Source organism: Herpailurus yagouaroundi, unplaced genomic scaffold, assembly GCF_014898765.1.
Source record: "Herpailurus yagouaroundi ecotype Mexico unplaced genomic scaffold, PumYag 29, whole genome shotgun sequence".
In the NCBI taxonomy this organism is placed as follows: domain Eukaryota; kingdom Metazoa; phylum Chordata; class Mammalia; order Carnivora; family Felidae; genus Herpailurus; species Herpailurus yagouaroundi.
In genome coordinates, this window is record NW_024412377.1 from 96,083,865 (window position 1) to 96,102,195 (window position 18,331).

Below are 18,331 nucleotides of genomic sequence, written 5' to 3' on the forward strand. Positions count from 1 at the left end.
GCACAGCGGGGTTAGTAAAGCTCCTTCCACCTGGAATCCGGGTCCATCTCGTGCTGTGCAAGCATCCTGTAGGGGTCACTGTCAGCCTAACCAACAGGCCCCTGAAGCCTCCACAGCCATTTTCTACTTCAGGCTGCTTTGCAAATTGTTGGCTTAAAGCCCGGGAGTGCTCATTCATAGGCCTAGAGGAAATTAGCAGGCAGAATGGATTTTGAGTGTGATTATGTTTGAGCCATGAGAAAATAAAGGCTGCCGTAAATTAAATCTGACTGAATTTCTCACTGAACCCCAAATCCTAAGCCAAGCAGTTAAATTCTGTGGGTCTCAATGTCCTCATCTACCAAGCAGGAAAAATGAGATCTACCATTTACTTTGGTTACACAGAGACTGTTACATTTTAATGAATATGCCGCATGAGCTTGGAGCTCCTGAGAAGAAAATGTGCTATAAAAATAAGGCGGCGTTTTCTGATTAATGATAGTAATAATATCGTATAGTAACAAGAATGCACGTTACCATTGCAGCGATATTTGAGGTTGGACCAAATGATGTTTTCTTGGGAGAAGCAGAACACGCCGAGCCGGCCTCCACGCATGGTGGTGTCTATGGTGACCCCGGAGTCAGCTACCAACTCAGAGCCTTCATAAAAGCGCACTCTGCGGACAACACAGCCCAAGCTGGTCTTCATGAACCTCAAATCCAAGTCAAGGTGAAGCACCCACTGTGGGACCCAGGGGCCCCACTTTAAAAAAAATTTTTTTTTTAATTTTATTTTTGAGAGAGAGACAGAGCATGAGGTGGGAAGGGTCAGAGAGAGAGGGAGACACAGAATCCGAAGCAAGCTCCGGGCTCCGAGCTGTCAGCACAGAGCCTGACAGGGAGCTCAAACCCACGGACCACAAAATGGTGACCTGAGCCAACCAGCTAACTCACTGAGCCACCCAGGTGCTCCTGAGGGGCCTCACTTCTTAAATACTCACATCGTTGCTGTTTCATACTCCATTTTTCACAGCCCTGGGTTGTGCTCCAGCTGTGGCCCCTTCCCTATTGGACTGGAAGGTCCATGAGGTCAAGGACTGTATGTTCCTGTCCTCCCATATTCTTTCTCTCCAAAAGCCTAACACAATGCTGGGCACAGAGTCCTATTCGATGGGTACTTGCTGATGAGTTAAAGAGAAACCACAGTGTGAACCATGGCCAAGAGGCTTTGTGACCTCATTGTCCTGTGAGTTACCTTGTCCAGACAACATGCTGAAAAATCACTGCTTTTCCTGAGGTCTGACTGGTAGCACCTGGTGCAGTCTCAGAATAGTGATCCTCCTCGGGAGCAACAGCCCTCCCCTAAACAAGGGCTTTAGAAATTTGTGGCTCTTTGTCTGGCATTTTATGACAGAAGCCAGGGATGCTGAATGGCTTACCAAGCCCTGGAGAGAACAGTCAAACTTGTCCTGCATCCTATACTCCTTTGGAGTGTTCCTTCAGACACCTGGGTAGGTGAAAACCCTGCTTACAATTATCAGGGCGGGCCTAGACCCTAACTTCCGTTTACTTGAGAACATCAAGTATTTTTTGCACTGTTTTAATATATACTGAATTGGGGGGGGGGCGGTAAATCGAGAAACGACTAGTTTGTTTTGCTTAAAAAGAGGTGTTCACCTTGTTAGAAGTTAACTCACCAGCAGAACAACCTGCATTAGAATGTCACTGCCTCTATTTCATTTTGTGTTGTGATATAGTGGTGTTTAAGCATTTACATGATTTTGTCATAAATTATTATTTTTCTCTTACAGTGTTAGGGAATTAGATAGTTTTGCAAATTATGTGCAGGCAGATTGTATATTCTATGACTGCATTTTGGGACAGAAAAGAAGGCATTAGGCTTCATAAGGCTCAGAACATGAACGTCTTACTGTGTGACAAACAGTACATTTGACTAAATGCTCAAAGAAGAACAAAACATGAATTAGCCACCACTATTTTCTTTTTTCCACCAGGCTGGTTTCCTGGTCAGGAGACTGCCACTGGTCTACATAAGCTGTTGTTGGTGTTGATCTGCACGTTTGAGGAATGAGCAAGTACGTGGTCTAAATTTCAAAGATGTAGCCTATGCCATCCTCGTTTCTGAGAAGAGTTTTTAGTGCTTGTTTTTTAAATAGTCCTATAGGGAAATGAGGCAGATGGCATTGGCTCACGTGAAGATCCGTTCCTGCCGCGTGTGGTACAGGCCCGGCAGTGGGGAGACCAAGGTAAAAGGAGATACAGGCACTGTCTTCAGGGAGTTGATAGTCCAGAGGGGAAGAGACCACAAAAGGGACCCACCGCAGTGCAGCATGCATATTCGTGAACAAGCCACCATACAGGGCAGGTGTGGATAGGAGGCTTACCCAGGCCTTGCCTCACAGTGGTCAGCATGGCAGAAAGGGGGTCACCACTCAAGCACCTCCTTCCCCAATGCTGACACCTCCCGTGCAGAAAGTCCCTCTACCCCAAGTTGGGCCATAATGTCCAGCTGGTTAGTTTGAGCTTGGGTGTCTTTCTCCTACTACTTTTCTGGGAGCCATGGCCTGAGTCTTGGAAGCATGCCCTTGGAGGGCCATCTGGGGTTAGGACTGCTCAGGGCGGTGAAGGCTCTGTGACGCACAATGAGGATGTGCTTTGCTTCAAGTGCAAGGTGAGATGTCTTCCACGTACCTTATGTAGCCCACCTGGGGCCTGTGCTGCAGGAACCAGCGGTAGGACACCTTGTCCTTCCAGCCCACGTTCCTCGAGTCCTTCCACAGCAGCCGGACCTGGTCACTCGTGTCCCCGGTGTGCCACAGGGAGTTGCGGAGATGCTCCCCCGGGCCTGTCTTAGACTTAACAGCCTGGAAAGGACATGAGCACGGTAGAACCAAATACACAGACCACCCTTCCTGCTTCCTGGGTCCCTGGGGTGGTGACTTCATGGTTAGAATCTGGCTGTCTTGGATTTGGACAAAAGCGTAAACACTTAAATGCCCTTTCTCCTGAGGTGACCCTTAACCCTTTAATAACCAGCCCTGGCTGATACCCCACTAACCCATTCCACTTTTTTTCCTGCTGTAAATCCATTGCTCCCCACATGTGTTTCTGAGAGCTCTCAAGTGTGCCTTTTCTCCAAGCAGGAGTGAGGGAGGCAGCGGCTCAGCCCTCCTGTACACAGCTGGCCCCATCAAGGGAACAGATTAGCCAGTTAAACTGGTATGTTGTGCCTGGTGACATACCCCCAAATCTCTCCCAACTCTTGAGCCCTACTCACACTGACATTTTCACCATCAGTCACCCATAGGTTAGGACAGAGCTTATACCCAAGAATGAAGGCCAAGCCCTGGGTGTGCTGTAGCACAAACACCTCGATTTCACAGATGAACTAAATGCCACATGGGACAACAGAGGATTTAAATTAGGGCTCCGAAGAGAGATGAGTATCTTAGAGCTGTTGGTACCTTAAGCTGGATGCCAGGTTCCGCCACAGCGCGGAATGGCGTGGCTTGCCAATATGTCTGCTCTGTCTGCTTCCACATGACTACGTAGAAGCTGGAGCTGTCTTGGTAACCAAAGATGAAGCCAGCGTAGTCATCGTCTGTCTGGGTGTTTACGTGGAAGGTCCCTTCAAAGTCAACTCCGTTGAATGCCGTGTACCCTGCAGGGATCAGAAGAAGATCAGAGAGGCAGACCAGCCACATGAGGAGCTGCAATGAGTGGATTCTATACATGGGCTCCTGATGCCCTGGACATACCCACTGCCAGGCCAGGATCGCTGTTCATAGTCTGCACAATCTCCATGCCCTGCAGAGAGAGTTGAAGGCCATCTTAGAGGGTGGAGAAAGCTCAAGGAAGCCCAGAGCCTCCGGCAGCATTGGTGAGTGGTCAGCAAGGTCTGACCTCCACACAAAGATTTAATTACCTGAGGAACTGTTCTACCTTGTTATGTCCTCAAAGAAAGCACATACTTGTGAGAGGGGAAAAAGAATCTGAATAGAGATTATTTTGCTAAAACTGTAATTAAGGGTTTATTGAATCAGCTTAATCGAGAGAACATAGACTTCTAATGAATGTGACTTCCTGGGTGACACTAAAAAACCTAAGCCTCTCTGTGCCTGCTGTTTGTAGCTACACAATAAGGAAGACATGCAGGAGGCAGTCCCCTGGAGAGATCAGTAGCATGGCTCTGGGGTCAGACTGCCTGGGTCCCAGTTCCAGCATTCTTAGCCATCACCTGCATTGCTACCCGGAGCAATCATTTCGGATTGATGGGACTTGATCTCATGTGTAAAACAGGGCTAATGAAAGTGCTCTGTCATAGGGTGATTATGAGGAGTAAGTGCAGTCCGAAACAGTGCCCCCTGTCACTGTTACCCACTTCTCCCAGAACGACCTGTGCTGAGAGGCAGAGCTGAGCTGCTGTTGACCACGTGACGCTTACCTGGTTCAGGACCACCCAATTGGGATCGATCTGGGCATCCCCTTCAGGGTCCAGGACTACTGTCTGGTAGGCCCTGAAGTCGGTCAGTGTGACCTCCGCGTTCTCTGGGCAGACATCGATCCGATCGATGACCTGGTCCTGGTCAAAGTCAGTCTCACAGATGTCTCCCACGCCATCGCCTGGGTGGGGCGGGGGAGGAGGAGAGGAGCTGGCTACCGCCCACTCCGTGCTTGACTGAGACAGGGCTGGGCAAGGAGCTGGAGGGAGCCCACACCCCACCTCCAGGGCTGTGACTCTCCACCCATGTGGGCAGAGGAGCCCAGCAGCAGCCATGTCTGAGGTGGCCCCGAGCCCCATCCTGGAGTCATCATGGTTGGTTGCTGAACCCCACTGTAGGTGACCAAAAGAATTTTCTGGGGCTAGAGTGGTGTGGTAGGCAACTCTACAAAACTGATCTTGTCAGAAACCTTGGGTCAGGATGCTGGGGTTCACCAAGTGGTGAATCTTAAGGCTGATCTTACATAAGCAAACATCTATAGTACTTTCTCTAGAACATATGAAAAACAGGGAAATTATCATCACCAGACAGTCTCTAAGACCATCTGGTGATCCTTAGGCTCTCTGGCTCCTCTGGCTCATGGTTTGTTTTGTTCAGCTGACCTGGTATTAAGATATTTGAACTGAATACTGCTGAGCTGTGGATGGGTGTACCCTCCCCCACTCGCCAAGGTCCTCACTACTCTGTGTCATTTCTGGCTTTGTGCACACTCTTCCTTACTGGCCTCGCCCCTGTAGCCATCTGAGCTTGGGACTCCTGTGAGACGAGCAAGCAAGATGGCAGAGCAGCTCCCCAAGCCCTTTGAGGGGAATCGTGTGGCTGCTTCCCTGGCCCACGTGACCTCATCCCAGGGCTACTCAGAGGCTGCCGGGCAGTGCTTCTCTGACGGAGCTTGCCAGTGGTGTCTACCAGCTGTCTGCTGACCACCCAAACTGTGGCTCCTCAGAGAGGCCCTAGGAGAAGCGTGCCACTGTGGGCCTGGCAGAAGGGAGCCTGGGGGCCCCCGTGCAACCCGAGGCTGAGCCCGCCTACTGTTGCTATCCTCCTGGGCTGGGTTGGGGACCAGCCGGCAGTTGTCTGGTCCCGGGGGCACCACGTCTGGGATGCCATCGTTGTCATCATCGTCATCACACTCGTCACCGATGCCATCCTTATCAGTGTCCAGCTGGGCGCTGTTAATGACGGTGGGGCAGTTGTCTGTGCTGTCCTGGTGTCCGTCTCCATCACTGTGGGAGGAGGAAGAGGTGGTTTGTGGCACAGGTGACCAGCGAGCAGGGAGGAAGAGAGAGTTGGGTGTGGGGGCTTGGTCTTTGTTGACCCACATGTCCTTAGACAGGGCTGCCCTGTGGGCCTCCGGGACCATTTTCTCCACTTCCTCATCTTGTTGAAACAAGTACATCATATCCTACTCAAGAAGATAAAGGTTGATTTCTGATTTTGTGACCAGATGTTCCTATCAGTCCCTGGGGACTGTGATCACCTCCCCACACCCTGCCACCTCCAGCTGAGACTGTGCAAAGGGAACAAAGTGAGGGGCAGGGAAGCCAGGCTGCTCAGTGAATCCTGGCTCAGCCACTTACTAGCATGCAGCCCCAGGCGTGATACTTGACCCCTCTGTGGCTCAGTGTCCACATCTGTAAAATGGGAGTAACAGAGCCTACCTCATTGCGTTGTTAGGAAGATTAAATGCTTCTGTGATTAGAATTTTGCATATTGCAATTTAATCGATGACAGAGTACTTGTATGTGCTGGCTCCTAGGAAGCCCTCCAGTGTTTTCCATTCCTCTTCACAATCCCTGGCCAGCAGACCCAAGAAGGATCAGATGTGCATGCCTCAGGAAGAATGGCAGAGAGGAGGGGGCGGCCCCTGCCTGAGAGGTAAGCATGGAGGCTGGGCTCAGTCCTGCTCTAAAGCACTTCTCAGAACCCTCATTCTCCACCTGACATTTCTTTTTTCCAGGCCTTAGAGCCACTCGAGGAGGAGACTGCCCTGTCCCCAGAGTTTTTTTCCCCCGTGTTGATGGAGGCCCTCTTTGGCTACTCTGTATCAGAGCAGATGTCCCTTTCACCTCATTCTACCCATGGCCTATCCCAGACAGGGGAGGGAAGCCAGACACCAGCCCATGCCCTCCAGGCCACATGTCCCAGATGGGTCCCAGAGAAAACGAGGCCAACCTGGGCAAGTAGAAGATGACATGGCTCAAACAGCGGAATTCCTGTGCCTGTAGCAGGGCTGACTTTTAAATCCTAAGATGGAGCTGTTTCCATCAGCAGCCATTCTATACGGCCTTGCACATTTTTATGCAAAAACAAGCAGTTCCTGTCCTCCTCCCGAAGGTTCAAGTTTATGGGAATTAAAATGTAGCAGAATGAGTCATTTACTTTAGGCAAATATCTAGAGGGTGACAGGATAGGATATTTTAGAGATTCCGTAGATGGCAGTTGGTGCAAGACCACCTGCACCCAGGAACATTCTTGATGTCCATCCCTTAGGGAAGGTTCCACTTAGAAATGGAGACCTCCTAGGGCAGACTGTGGCCCTCTCCTCATGTGGTGGTAACAATAACACAGCCACCGTTTGGTGCAGGTCACCTGTGGACCAGCACTCTGCCAGGAGCGTTACCTACTTTAGCTTTTATTCTTACAGAACCTGCAACGTGCATTTAATTCTCTCTACTTTGCAGATGAAGAAACTGAGACTGCGTTGAGAAGTAGGATTAAGTGCACTTGGCTGACACATACTTTGCAGCAAGGACACTGAGCACAAGGACAGAAATGGGACTTTATGGCAGCTGTCCTTGCACAAGGTTGGGCTCAAGAACCACTGGGGATAGGGCCACCTCCAAGGGGTTGAGAAGGGAGGCCCTGCTTTGTCTTCCAGGGTCCTTTCCCTCTCTCATCCCTGTCCTGCCGCCCCGACAAGCATCCCTGATGGAAATGAAAGGGGACAGAGCCTAGGACCACAGGCGCCTCCAGGGCAGAGATAAACTTGTCTGTGTTCTTGCTGATGTTGCTACAGCATCTGATCCAGCCCTGTGTCTTAATATAGGACTACATCGTGTGGGGCTAGACGGGTTGACAAAACTCATTTGCACAGGACAATACCACCAATAAAGGGACACAAAACGAAAAAATTCCAAGGACAATGAAATAACAGTGATCTCTCAGCAAACTGACAGTTTCCTATTTTGGGATGATGGTGAAGCTTCCCTGAGCTGAAAGACTATAATAATAAAAGAGCTCATACCTACTGAGTGCTAGCTATGTAAGGGAAGCTGTGATGTGCACTCTCCATACATTAACTCCATTTTCACAGCAGACCTGGCTACGTGCCATTGTCGTCCCCATTTTTCAGATGAGAAAACTGAGGCACAGAGATTTGATGACCTGCCTAAGGTTAGGTAGTTTGTAAGTGAAGGGGCTGGGATTTATCTAGCTGTGTATCATCCAGAGCCCATGTCTGAAGCATGATGCTCTATTGCCTCTCCTGTGCTAGAATCTCACTTGCTGGAGTGCCTCGTGGCCCCTCCTGACACCGTCACCTGGCTATAGAGAACTTTCAAGGAAGTGCGGTGACCCTGGCCAGAGGGAGGGCTATTGTCCCCCCAGTAGCTCTATCTCTCTCAATTTATTCAGCAAGATCCCAAAGCAAGGTAGCAGCAGAAAGCTCCAAAAGCTAAAATTCCCTCTAAATTTTTCATTGGGCCTTAATGCAGCTGGGAAATGTGCCATACCTGTCCTGATTGGTGTCACAGGAGTCCCCAACCAGGTCGTTATCCACATCAGACTGCAAAGAGAACAGACCATGTAATTATTTATCCCTGGGCCTTCATGCACAGAACGTTCCAGAGAAGGCAGATCTGGCCCCTCACCACTGCATCTCAGGAAGCCTCTCTGGAATTGGGTTGGTGCAGAACTGCAAAAGGACAGCACCATATTGGTGTAGGCACAATGCTGAATTGTCAAAAAAGCCTTCCAAAATATCAAGCCACATGGCTGGGCTGCCTACACACCAGATGAGCTGATTGGAAAGGGCGCCGGGGCAGGATGGTGGCAGGTGGAGACGTGGAACTGGGGCACGGGTCTGAGGAGAGCCAGCCAAAGGCATGGGGACAAGGCAAACTGATTTGGCTTTGCTTCCGCATGTTGGAATTAAGCCAGAATGGGAGTGAGTCACAGAGGGCAACAATGAAGCCCCTCTCTCAGGGCCTTAAAAATACATGACACATCATACCCAATTATCCAGGCAGGAAGCGAGAAGGGAAACAACACGGCGCTAACTGAACTTCATCTGAAATGTCCAGACATAGGCTGTATAGGGGCTTGGGGACTAAAAGGGCACAGGTTCCCAAAGGTTAGTTTCCATGCTACATTTTCCTTCCAGCAAAAAGACTTGTTTTGGGCATCATTAAGTTCCTACTACTAAGGCACTCTACATAGGCACTCTACAGCCCACGAGATTAGCCCAGAGGGCCTTAGGTCTCGTGAAGCGTTCTTCCTACCACCTCCAGACCTAAGGTGTGCAATTCTACCATGTCTGCTCTGGTAGGTAAGTGCAACAGCAAGGAGCTGAGCCAGTGTGCTCTGCTGTTTTTCTAGGCACCGGTCTTAAAGAATCTTCACATAGGGGAGCTCAGCCTCGAGTATGAGGCCCTCAAACGCTACTCACCTGGTTAGGGTTACTGACATCAGGACAACTGTCACAGGCATCCCCCACGCCATCACCATCCCTGTCCCGTTGGTCACGATTGGGAACTTTTGGGCAGTTGTCCAGAATGTTTTTTATTCCTACAAGAAAGGAATGGTTTCCTGAGTCAGGTGAACACACAGATCTAGAAGACAGGCTTCTGGGTGCTAAGAGATCAAGCCTCTACCCAGGCCTGGGGTGAGTGACTTCTGTTGAGCTGTCCTCCAAGAGCCACACTACCTTTCTCAGCACTCATCTGGATGTACCCTCAAAGGATGGATTCTGGGAGACTTAAAAATGAACAGCGATCTGAGGCATTTCTCCATGCAGTGAGAAGTTGTGCAAGATGTCAAGGACTATCATGTAACCAGATGAAAAGGTCATGAGGGCTAGGTGGGCCAGCCCTGGAGAGGGAGGACCTTGTGGCGATGTGAATAAAGACTGGGACCCAAGGGCTGGGCCCACCGTGCCCTCCCCCCCCCCCCCCTTCCCAACTGTTGTCTGTGTCCTGTCATGCAAGCAGCCTGTAATCAGTCATGGTGGGAGTGGTATTTATAGCATAGAAACTGGCAAATGCTACATCTTGGAGCTTTTTTTGGTTTGTTGAACTGGTTTACCAGCATACCACTGGATCTGATCATCAGTAGGGCTTGCAAAGGATGAGGTCATGTTTTAGGGAGGTGTGGATATTCTGGAGTGGTGTGTGTGTGTGTGGTGGGTGAGTAGGTGGAGGGCCGGGAGTGTATTTCTAAAGATTTTCCTTCAAGGCCCTTGTGATGTGAAATATTTTTCAAAAACTATCACATCCAGCCTATACTTTGATGATAGTCATCTATATGCTATGGAAGCTACACAGAAACAAATGTTCTGCCTCCCATCCTGAGAGGCTCCAGAGCTCAAACTGTGCTCTGGGGGTTGCCATTCACACAGCCCACACTAGAAGGCCTCTTCAGGGGAGCCTAGAGCTGGCCCACTCCTGCCTCCACACTCTTCCCAGAATAGGCAGGGGAAGGGCCTGTCTTCCAGGAGATGCCTGATTCTTCACAGGAGGAGCCAGACCCAGGGCCTGTAGTTTGTGACCCTGCTCAAGGCCCCCTCATTCAATTCTCTGCTCCCAGGAATCTTACAGGTGGGAAGTGGGGGTGGGGGAGATCTACTCTTTCTAGGAAGATACATGGCCTACAAAGATGCCGCTCGAAGTAATCCCCACAAAGTTTCTGGCAAAGTTGTAGAATTCCAGAAACACCCAGGGTTATTAAATAGAGGAGTGGGCTATGGAGTCTCCTTCCATCGAAAGAGGCAGGCCAGACACAAGCTGCAGGAAACCACTCCATGTGGGAGGCCTTCTGAGTTAGCAATGCTATTTCTGCTCCTAACAGAGAACAAGGGCAAAAGGACACACGAGTCCCACATAAAAGACAAAGCAAGACAAGCCCACCATCTCCATCCATGTCATCATCACAGGCGTCTCCTTTTCCATCTCCATCAGTGTCTTTCTGGTCATTATTCAGGACATTCCGGCAGTTGTCACAGGCGTCCCCAAAGATATCTTTGTCACTGTTCCTTTGGTCCACATTGTGAGTCAGGACACAGTTATCCTAAAGGATCAGAAGACCATTTAATCAGACTTGAATGAATCCCTCCAAGGTCTCTGGTCCTGCAGTGGATGCCAGCCAGCCCCCACCCCATTGTCATGCACTGTCAGAACTCAGGAGAGAGAGCCGCAATGCCAGGGGATCACAGGCATGGCAACTACCATGGGGGATGACTAATACAACAGGGGACTCTGCAGGCTTTCTTCTGCATCCCTGGTATGTGGCAATTCATGCGCCCGGCTGGCAGAGCAAGTACCTGCTCATTCAGGATCCCGTCTCCGTCAGCGTCGTCGTCACAAGCATCTCCTATGCCATCTCTGTCTGCATCTTCTTGGCCAGAATTTGGCACATACTTGCAATTATCCTAAGGAGAAGAAACAAGAGCTCAGAGAAACATCTACATCTGACTTTTTTTTTCAGCTTTATTGATGTACACCTGGCAAAATTCTAATATATTTGAAGTGTACACTGTGATTATTTAATATACCTTTATGTTGTGAAAGGATTCCCACCATTGAGTTAACACATCCAACAACTCACTGGCTCTTTGTGTGTGGGTGAGAACATTTAAGTTCTATCCTTTTAGCCAACTGCAGTTAGACAATACAGGGTTAACAACTATAGTTACCATGTTATACATTAGATCCTCAGGTTTATTCTTCTTATGCCTTCGTATCCTGTCTGTACCCTTTTACCAACCTCTCCGTATTTCCCCACCTCCATCTACATCTGTCTTAGGTCAGAAATGATTTCTAACCTCAAGACTGACTGTAGCCGCCTGACTTTCCTGTTGATGGCTGTTTGGCTACGTTTGACATGCAGCTACTTTCAAAATGCAGTTTTAAATGGAACCCTCCCCCATATAAGCTCTGGCTCTGGACAGCCCACAGTGAACGTGGTGTTTTTCTTGTGTGCCCTCCTTACCTTCTTGCAGTTCCTGGCAGAGCACGGCAGTTCTTCGTCGGGGTAACTGTCAATGTCCACATCCTTTCCGCAGATATAGCCATCGCCAGCCCAACCAATGCCACACTGTGAAGGGAAAGCGCAGGAGAAGTTTGGGAAGCCAAGCCTGGGAGGAGGCAGGTGGCTGACAAGGGCCTCAGCTCTGACCCTGTGAATCCCTGCTAATCATATATGCTTCCCCAGAGGGAGGGCCCAGAGCTACACCACCTTGTTGGGTAGGATTTTAAAACTATTGTTTTTTGAATAGTCTTATGAATCAAAAGGTACAAAGGGAGATAGAATCAAGACTCCTCCCCATTCATTCCTATTCTTTTGGCTCAGGCCATCCATTATTATGTATACTTCCACAGATACAACATGCACAGACAAGCAAATACACGCATTCTTTTTCTTTTGACTTTTAACACAACTGACAGCACCTCTATCCACTGTTCTGTACTTTATTTGGAGCTCTTTCCATATCACTCCATGTAGATCACATCACTCTTTTTAGTGGTCACAGATTATCATACCCAAAGTGGTAGGCATGTGCCTTAATGAATTCAACCAGTCCTCTACTGATGGGTGTCTGGTTTTTAAAACATTTTTCTATTGCAAACAAGGCTACAACAGGTTACTCTAGTACATAGGTCATTCTGCCATGTACTGGTGTCTTAGTGTGGAATTCCTGTTCAAAGGGTATTTGTAATTTAGAGTTACTGTTAACCTGTTCTCCACATGATTATTCAATTTCCTCTCCCAGCAGAAACGAATGCATGTGGCTTTTGTGCCACTTCCCGTATCATTCTTGAACCACAGTCATATCTCTGATTTTAACAGTCTTCTAAATCAATTTCCATCAAAAGAGTAACCTTCCAAGGTGCTTTACCTTTATTCATGCCCTGTAGCAAAAGAAGATTCCCACAGGTCCAGGGCTGGGCCTGTGTGTTCTCTCCATCCCTGGAAAAGTCTACCCAAGTACCCTGTCGTCACCAGCCCTCACTTCATTGCCAGCATAAGAGGCATCAATAGTTATTCTGTATCAGACCCTACACCCATTGTCTCCAATCCTTACAATGACACTGCAAGGTCATTGTTACCCCATTGTAGGTGAGACAACTAGGCTATTGAGCAAGGATCGCTGGCAAACCGAAGACAAAAGAAGTTATTCAGTAAGTGGTGCCCTGGGCATGAGGTAGGACCTGGGGGCCCAGCCCAGGAACAGGACAGGCACCTGCAGAGGGGAAAGGCAGAACAGAGGAAGGAACAGTGAGGAAGAGGACCTGGAAAAGGACAGGGAACCAGAAAGTCAGGGAGAGGACAGAGAGCCTGAGGAACAGAAGCAGGGTTTAGGGAAAAAGAACTTGACATGAATAAACATTAAATTTCCTGGCCTTGCTAATCAAAAGAAGGTGATTGAAGACCAGTGACTTCCTAAGCGGCAGCCTGCCTGTTCTCAATCATCCATGCTTTCCTTCTGCAACCAGGAATTTAGAAGGCAGGAGGCCAAAGACACCCCTCCCGTAAGTGCCCCTATTTCCGTGCAGTTGCTTCAGCGGGCCTTCAGAAGGCCTGGAAAGCTTGGCCATGGGGTATGGTCCTTGACTCATTTTAATGAAAGAAAAAATTTCCTCTAGGAACAAATACATTTTTAATGAGCCATTTTCTGGCAGATTAAATTATTTTAGTAGTCACACCAAGTGTATTAATCCTTTACCATCTGTCGTCGTGCCTTATTACAAATTCAAAAACATATTAAGAGCTCCATCACCCACCATCCCAGGGAAGTCATTAATTTGTTCACAGAAAATTAGGATTTAAACACAGATTTACACTCGCCTCTCAATGGTAATAAACATGCCCAGGCAACAGGAATTAGGCAAGTTGTGGGGTTTTTCCCTCTGACCCAACTTGCTCCTTTGTCAGGACCTTGTTACAGACTATATGTGCTGCCAGAGAGAACGCGTGTTATTACATTTCTTCAACTTCATTCTGATTCTTCTCCTTTCCAATATTTGAAAAGCGATATGCTCCCAGTAGAAAATTTTGTGAGCATAATGATAAAGAAGCCTAAGTTCAAGGTATAGAGAAGAGAGAAAGCGTCTCCCAGAATCCATCCTGCCGCTCAGGAGTGACCGTCGTGAACCTGGGAGTCCCACAGTCTGAAGGGCCACCTGCCATGGGCCTGACTTACTGGGAAGCAGCTGAAGTGGCTGATTTCTCAGTGTCTAGAAGCCCTGAGGATTCTGGAGCCTGGGATTTAGGAGTGGGTGTCAGAAAGGGCCTTCTTCTTCACCAAGGGCCTAGCATGCACCCACCTGGCCCGAGACCCACGTCAGCTCTCTTGCCAGCCAGCTCCTCCCCAGATGGGCTCCAGGGTTGGGTAATGCATAGGGAGAAGAGTGACCATCCGCTGAGCTATTCCTGAATCTGGGTGTAGGTGGAGACGGAAAAGTGCCCTCTGGCCCCTCGCGCTCACTGGCGGGAGACAGGAGGGTTCTCTGAGAGTTTGAAACAGCCTACCACTTCCCTCCAACCTGCTTCCTGGAACATCAGGCCAGATTCTAAGGACAGCTAGAAAGGATGGCAGTATGCTAATACCTTCCCCGAATAAATAGGGCGGTGGATGGGAGGGAGGGAAGGTGGCCCCTTCGCTTCTTGCCGCCCACTTCTTGGCCCTCCACAGAGGGTATCTAGGAGTGAGGGCTCTACCACTGATGTGCCCGAGGGAATCGTGTTGACCCATGACTGACAGGGAGAGAAAAGGCAGCTGATGTTCAATGGACTTCACATTGCTCTCCGCGAACTCAGCTGACCCTGTTACTATTAAATTCTGTGTTTATCTCAATTGAAATGTTTTCACTTCCGAGTACTTTTTACCTGGAAGCAAGGAGAAACTGGGGAGGGGTTGGTGTTTGAAATGGAAGAGGAAAAAAATCATTGAGCGGGTGACAGACAACTTACCACACATGTCACATCCCCTTGCCTCTCTTCAATGCACTGTGCATTCACACTGCAAGGATTCAGCTCAGGATTTCTGCAGCTCCTTTCGGTTTTGCATCCCCTTGTCTGATCACCAGTGTACCCCGGTTTGCAAGGCCCACAGCGGTAAGATCCCTGCAAAGATTAGATGATGAGCTGGGGCTCAGAACTGTGAGCAAGGCGACTGCAGTTGTGTTTCTTTTTGTAGGTACTCAGTGATGCCAAGATTTAGGGACACCCATGCCTGCCTCTCCGCCCATGTGTACATCTTGGAGGACTGTGCGAATGTTGAGGAAGACACTGCCAGCCTGGAAGCTGCAGCGAGCCACACGGACATGAGGGAAGAGCGGGGAGGGCAGAAGAAGGCTAGAGTGAACCACCGTCACCAGGACTTGCCAGCTCTGCCGTGGAAGACAAAAGGGGAAGGGGCTGATGGCGCCAATGAGGCCCTGGGAGGCAGAGAGCATTTATTCTCAGGACAAGGGAGACGGTTTGATTGAAAAGCATGTTAGGAAAAAACAAGGTTGTTTTTTTTTTTTTTTTTAACTGTTCCTTTGGCTTTTTAAAAATGGAATGACAAAGAACAGTTGTACAGAGAAATGTCAACGGCCTTGCACTGAGAATTCTTGATGAGGGAGGCTCCGTGGAGAAGCCTGGCAAATGAGCTGTCAGCCCTGCTACAGCAGCCCTTCTACCGGCCGTGACTTTTTTTTAACAGCTTTACTGAGATGAAATTACATTTCATGAAAGACACCCATGTCACCTGTAGGGTTCAATGATTTCGGTCATTAACAACCTCTTACTGCCAACTCCAAGGGATGCTCTTCAGTGGTCTTCCTCTATCTACTGGCCTTACCGGATTGCTCCATTTGGTCGGTTCTCTCCTTTTCTTGGCTCTTGCTCTTTTTCGTCGGCCCATTTTTGAGGTTCTCCGGAGTTCTACTTTCTAGATGGTTCCACCATCTAGTTTTCTTCCCCCAGGGTGACTTTAGTTATTACCTTTATGTCAGTGTCTCCCAAATCTCTATCTGCAGACTCACTGATAAGGGCCTGGTGAAAAGCTAAGAAGCAACAATCCCTATATTCCTAGGTAGCCGAGTATGTGGATAGGAACGCAGGCTCTGCAGCTGGAAGTCTTAGGAGAGGTGTGGGCTTGGCCCAGTTACTTTTCTGGAGTTGTTTCTTCAACTGTCAGATGGGAATAATAGTGCCTAGTGACATGGTTGTTGTGAGGACTAAAATAAGGGGCTTGATATTTATAAAATGTTTTTAAATTTAAAAAAATGTTTATTTTTGAGAGAGAGAGAGAGAGAGAGCAACAGAGCACAAGTGGAGGAGGGAGAGAGAGAGAGACACCCACAGAAATCCGAAACAGGCTCCAGGCTCTGAGCTGTCAGCACAGAGCCTGATGGCAGGGCTCGAACTCACAAGCTGTGAGGTCATGACCTGAGCCGAAGTCGGACCCTTAACCGACTGAGCCACCCAGGCACCCCTATAAAATGTTTTTACATACAAGCAAACTAGAGTAGTTTTCCTAGGGACAAAGTTAGAAGCAGTCACAAATGGAATCAGCAGGTCTCTTGATGGTTACTGGGCCACACCTCTATCTCGGAATCAGTTGACAAGAACTTTCAGAAATAAAACCGTATCTAAATATATACCCTTTAGACCTCTTAAGAGCTAAGCATTTTAATACAAATGACTTTTGGAGAGATTTATAAAAATAATGAATACTATTTGGGGATTGTGTCATCACCAATAAAATGTATATTCTGAACTGTATAAACTAAGAAGCTCTTCATATTTTTAAAATAAAAGAATCTTTCAAAAATATATTCTAAAAGCCCAACATTGCAACTATGATTAAAATATAGCAGTTAGAATATAATTCTTATATAAAAATTACTTATAAAATTACTCTCACATGAAAAACTATTTTTCAACATAAACTTTTATCTTCATTTGCCAACCAAATATGTTGTACCCACCTGTTCTATGTGTGTTTGGGTTATGATTTATAAACATATGATTGTCTCAATAACTGGTCTGCTTTGATAACATCATCCATGAAAAATACTTACCAGAGTGTTAATACAGATAGAGTTGAGAACACACGCTCCGTTTTGACACTCATCAATGTCAGTGCAGACCTAGTACAGGAAAGTTTAAAGACATACTCCATTTAAGCAGAAATGCAAATACATTTTGCTTTGATAGCTTTGGGTGAAGACATGGGATTTCAGGTAAAATGATAACAGGAGTGTCACTTTAGCCACCTCCCTGTGTTTGTACCAATCTGTACTTGACCTAATTTCAAGTGATAGTTGCCGCCTTGGGATTTAAGGTTGTTCAGAAAACAGAACTGGTATGATTCATCTGTTCCTGCAACCTTTTAACTCAGGAAAGTACTTCTATATCCTGTTTGGTACTAGATGTACTTCTGTATGAGGATTCCTAGCTTTCTTCAATTCTGGAAAATTCTCAGCTTCCCTCTGCTCCTACTCTTTGAATTCTTTCTTTGGAACTACCAATATAAGCCAATATTGGACTTTCTCATTAATTTCTCCTTTTGACTCTTAACCTCTTGTTCATATTTTCACATATCTTTATTTTTCTGTGCTGCATTCTGGATGATTTCCTTAGATGCACCTTCCATTCTATATATTCTCTGATAGCTGTCTTGCCCATCTATTGAGTTTTTAATGTCAATGATTACATTTTTCACTGAGTAAGTTTAACCTGTTTTTCAAAGTTGCCTTTTATTTTTCACACTGCCCTATTTTTAAATTATGATATCTATTCCTTCCTTGGCCTCTTTATCCTTTTGAACTGTTTTATATTTATCATGTATCCTCAGGGTAGCTTAAATCACCATTCACATAAATCACCATTTTTGTTTATGAACAAAATGTTTATGAACAACATACCTTTAGCGCCCTGTTTTTGCATGTTCTACTGGCACTGGGTTTCAGAGTCTCTGGTATGGCTTTGACATTAGCCAGGGCCCCAGGGATTTTACTGCACCAGGGCTAATTTTTATGTTAATTTTCTGGCTGTATTTCCATGTGGTATTAGTAACATAGATTTGAAGCTCATAACGGTATACGGCACAAACCTGGAGCTCTGATTTGTTGTGGGAAATATTCCTTTTTGTCAACCATGTCCCAAAGATGACATGAAGTTTCCTTGTTGATTTTGGGGGCTAGTAGTTTTCTCATCTCCTTGTAATGCATGGGTAGGGTTCATGGCTTTATGAAGGCGTGGTAGGTCTTTCTAAAGGTCCAGGACTACATCTGCTATACCTACACAGGTGCTAAAACCCGATTCCCACTCCTAGGACTGATACCCAGCTCCTACCTCCCATAAGCATTAATTTGTTAAGTTTTAGCAAGGTGGCTCCTTCTACTTCAGTCGAGTCTACCATATTACTGGAAATCCACTGGGCACTGCTTCTTACTCTCTTACACAAAGTACTGTCTATTTCATTTCGTCTATTTTCCATGGTTTCGTCTTGGAGACTTTTGTCTTTAGAGGAGAGGATGAAAAACTTTGGGTCATTACTCTAATGGTTTCTTGTTACTCGTCTATGTCCAGCTTGCCTCCTTTTTCTAGTCTTAAAAAAT

At 47.5% G+C, this 18,331-nt stretch overlaps 1 protein-coding gene and 1 long non-coding RNA gene across 2 annotated transcripts in view; one reads left to right on the top strand and one right to left on the bottom strand.

Annotated features, from left to right (window-relative positions):
• The window catches only part of THBS4 (thrombospondin 4), a 43,498-nt gene that overhangs the window by 257 nt on the left and 24,910 nt on the right, over positions 1 to 18,331 (bottom strand). The window contains exons 9-21 of the mRNA XM_040449804.1: positions 16,790 to 16,858; positions 14,691 to 14,843; positions 11,709 to 11,813; positions 11,041 to 11,148; positions 10,628 to 10,787; positions 9,172 to 9,290; positions 8,237 to 8,289; positions 5,535 to 5,728; positions 4,445 to 4,623; positions 3,759 to 3,807; positions 3,465 to 3,661; positions 2,692 to 2,864; positions 517 to 656 (exon numbers count right to left, since the gene is read on the bottom strand). Coding sequence (XP_040305738.1) covers positions 517 to 656; positions 2,692 to 2,864; positions 3,465 to 3,661; positions 3,759 to 3,807; positions 4,445 to 4,623; positions 5,535 to 5,728; positions 8,237 to 8,289; positions 9,172 to 9,290; positions 10,628 to 10,787; positions 11,041 to 11,148; positions 11,709 to 11,813; positions 14,691 to 14,843; positions 16,790 to 16,858 — 1,699 coding nt within the window. The remainder of the gene's footprint in view (positions 1 to 516; positions 657 to 2,691; positions 2,865 to 3,464; positions 3,662 to 3,758; positions 3,808 to 4,444; positions 4,624 to 5,534; positions 5,729 to 8,236; positions 8,290 to 9,171; positions 9,291 to 10,627; positions 10,788 to 11,040; positions 11,149 to 11,708; positions 11,814 to 14,690; positions 14,844 to 16,789; positions 16,859 to 18,331) is intronic.
• On the top strand, positions 619 to 3,474 carry LOC121013937 (uncharacterized). The gene is made up of 3 exons (XR_005782978.1): positions 619 to 709; positions 1,995 to 2,884; positions 3,144 to 3,474. It is a non-coding gene; the product is annotated as an uncharacterized LOC121013937 (long non-coding RNA).